Consider the following 2,302-nt stretch of genomic DNA (forward strand, 5'->3'; position numbering starts at 1 on the left):
CCAATGGCCATGGAATTCCAGCCCCAATGGCCATGGAATTCCAGCTCCAATATCCATGGAATTCGAGCCCCAATGGCCACAGAATTCCATTCCCAATGGCCATGGAATTCCAGCTCCAGTGGCCATGGAATTCGAGCCCCAATGGCCACAGAATTCCATTCCCAATGCCCATGGAATTCGAGCCCCAATGGCCATGGAATTCGAGCCCCAATGGCCATGGAATTCCAGCCCCAATGGCCACAGAATTCCATTCCCAATGGCCATGGAATTCCAGCCCCAATGGCCACAGAATTCCATTCCCAATGGCCACAGAATTCCATCCCCAATGCCCATGGAATTCCAGCTCCAATGCCCACAGAATTCCATCTACAGCACAGCCCCTGGCAGAGCTCCGGGGTGGGGCTGGGACTGCAGCAGTGATTCCCCCAGGAGAGAAAACATTCCCATCCAACCATGGGATAAAACCAGATCCCAACAGCAAGCCCAGGCAGCCCTGAGCTGTGAAGCTGTGCTCAAACCCAGCTCAGGGAATCCTGGAATTGGGATAGAAGGGACCCCCAGAGCCCCCCCAGAGCCCCCTGCCACGTCCCAGGCTCCAGCCTGGCCTTGGGATCCATCTGCCACTGAGAGCAGCCAACAAAACCCCACCTTCCCAAAGCCCCAGCTGAGATTCCTCTGCTTGAATCCACATTTTTTCCCTTCCAGTCAGATTTTTTCCAGTGTGGAAAAGTGGAACTCTCTGCTGGGAAATAGGGATGAGCTCTGGCTCCTTCTGGTTTAATCAGGAAAATTCCCAAGCAGCACCCAGGGATATTTCTGGTGCCCAGGGATATTTTTGGTCCTACAGATCTGGGCAAGGAAATGCCCAGCAAAATTCCTTATGTGGATGAGGGGCTGTAAAAAGGACCAAAACCCCAAAAAAACCAAATTAAACCAACCAAAAAAAAAATGTAATCCAGACCTCAAGCCTCCAATTCTGGCCTAAACCATGACAGTGAAGCCACCAGGAGCTCAAAATAGAGAGTGAGGACCAAACACTGAGCTGGGCAAGGAAACTGAAGCCTGCAGAAGATTTCCACTTTGATTTCTTAGTTTTTTTAAAAAATATTTAGTTCTTATCAGCCCAATCAGCACAAAATCCAAAGGGTTTATAAAGCTAAAATAGGAAACCCAGGGCAGAAATGCTTGGCCACCCCAACTTAAAACAGTTTTCTTCTCCAGGGAGAATAGAATTATGCATTTAAAACAAAACAAAACAAAAAAAAAGAGAATGAAAGAAGTGAATATTCCATGGGATTCCCTGAGAAAGCAGCAGCCTGAGGTGCTGGGATGAGGTGTTGGGAACATCCATAAAACCCATCACACCTTCAAATCCTGTCTCTTTGGGAATTTGGCTTGTCAGCTCCAAACCCCAACCAAAACCCAGGTCTGTTTGGACACCACTGAACTGGGAATTCTCCAAGAACATTATCCCAAGTCAATCTGCAGCAATTCCTTACTGGATTTTGTCATTGGCTTCCCAGGCGTCCAATATCCTCTGCACCAGGCAGCACTTCTGGAACAGCTGTGGGAAAAGGACAATAGCTGGGATTTTCCAGAGGAGAAATGTGGATGCTCCTGGTCCTCCTCCCCTCATTCCTCCCCAGGAGATCAAACCTCAGCCCTTCCCCAAGAGCCCCTGCTTATTTCCCAAGGATCCCAGCAGATCCCAGCAGCAGGAATTAAAGGAATTACAGGAATTACAGGAATTAAAGGAATTACAGGAATTAAAGGAATTACAGGAATTACAGGAATTAAAGCCCTGCCAGGCACCACTCCGAGGCCTGGCCACTAACAGCTGGAATGTTCTTGGGAATTACAGGAATTAAAGCCCTGCCAGGCACCACTCCGAGGCCTGGCCACTAACAGCTGGAATGTTCTTGGCTGGGTTTTTTTTTTCCAAAATTTAATTTAATTTTTACTAAAAAAAAATATGGAATTTTAAGAATAAATGGGGATCATTTTAATAAATAGCAAGGGATTCATGGGGCCATTAAATGAGGGAAGTTTTAATGGGATGTCTCAAATAAAGGCACAAAAGCGAACACAGCTCCACGAGAACCACCCCAAATGATAATAAATAGTAATAAAGCCCACTAAATACAGGTAATAAATAATAATTAATAATAATAAAGCTCATAAAAATTGGTAATAAATAATGCAATTCACTAAAAAATGCCAATAAATTACAACAAAGCCCACTAAAAATTACATATAAAAATAAGTAACAACAAATTCAAACTGAGCCAAGTGCCTGCTCTGG

At 45.5% G+C, this 2,302-nt stretch overlaps 1 protein-coding gene across 1 annotated transcript in view; it reads right to left on the reverse strand.

The window, feature by feature from the left end:
• Nucleotides 1-2,302, reverse strand: part of PPP6R2 (protein phosphatase 6 regulatory subunit 2) — a gene marked incomplete at its 3' end in the record, with an annotated part of 41,604 nt that overhangs the window by 14,336 nt on the left and 24,966 nt on the right. The window contains exon 9 of the mRNA XM_033511699.1: nt 1,500-1,564. Within this exon, the coding sequence (XP_033367590.1) occupies nt 1,500-1,564 (65 nt within the window). The remainder of the gene's footprint in view (nt 1-1,499; nt 1,565-2,302) is intronic.

The sequence above is a fragment of the Parus major genome, unplaced genomic scaffold (assembly GCF_001522545.3).
Source record: "Parus major isolate Abel unplaced genomic scaffold, Parus_major1.1 Scaffold485, whole genome shotgun sequence".
NCBI lineage: Eukaryota > Metazoa > Chordata > Aves > Passeriformes > Paridae > Parus > Parus major.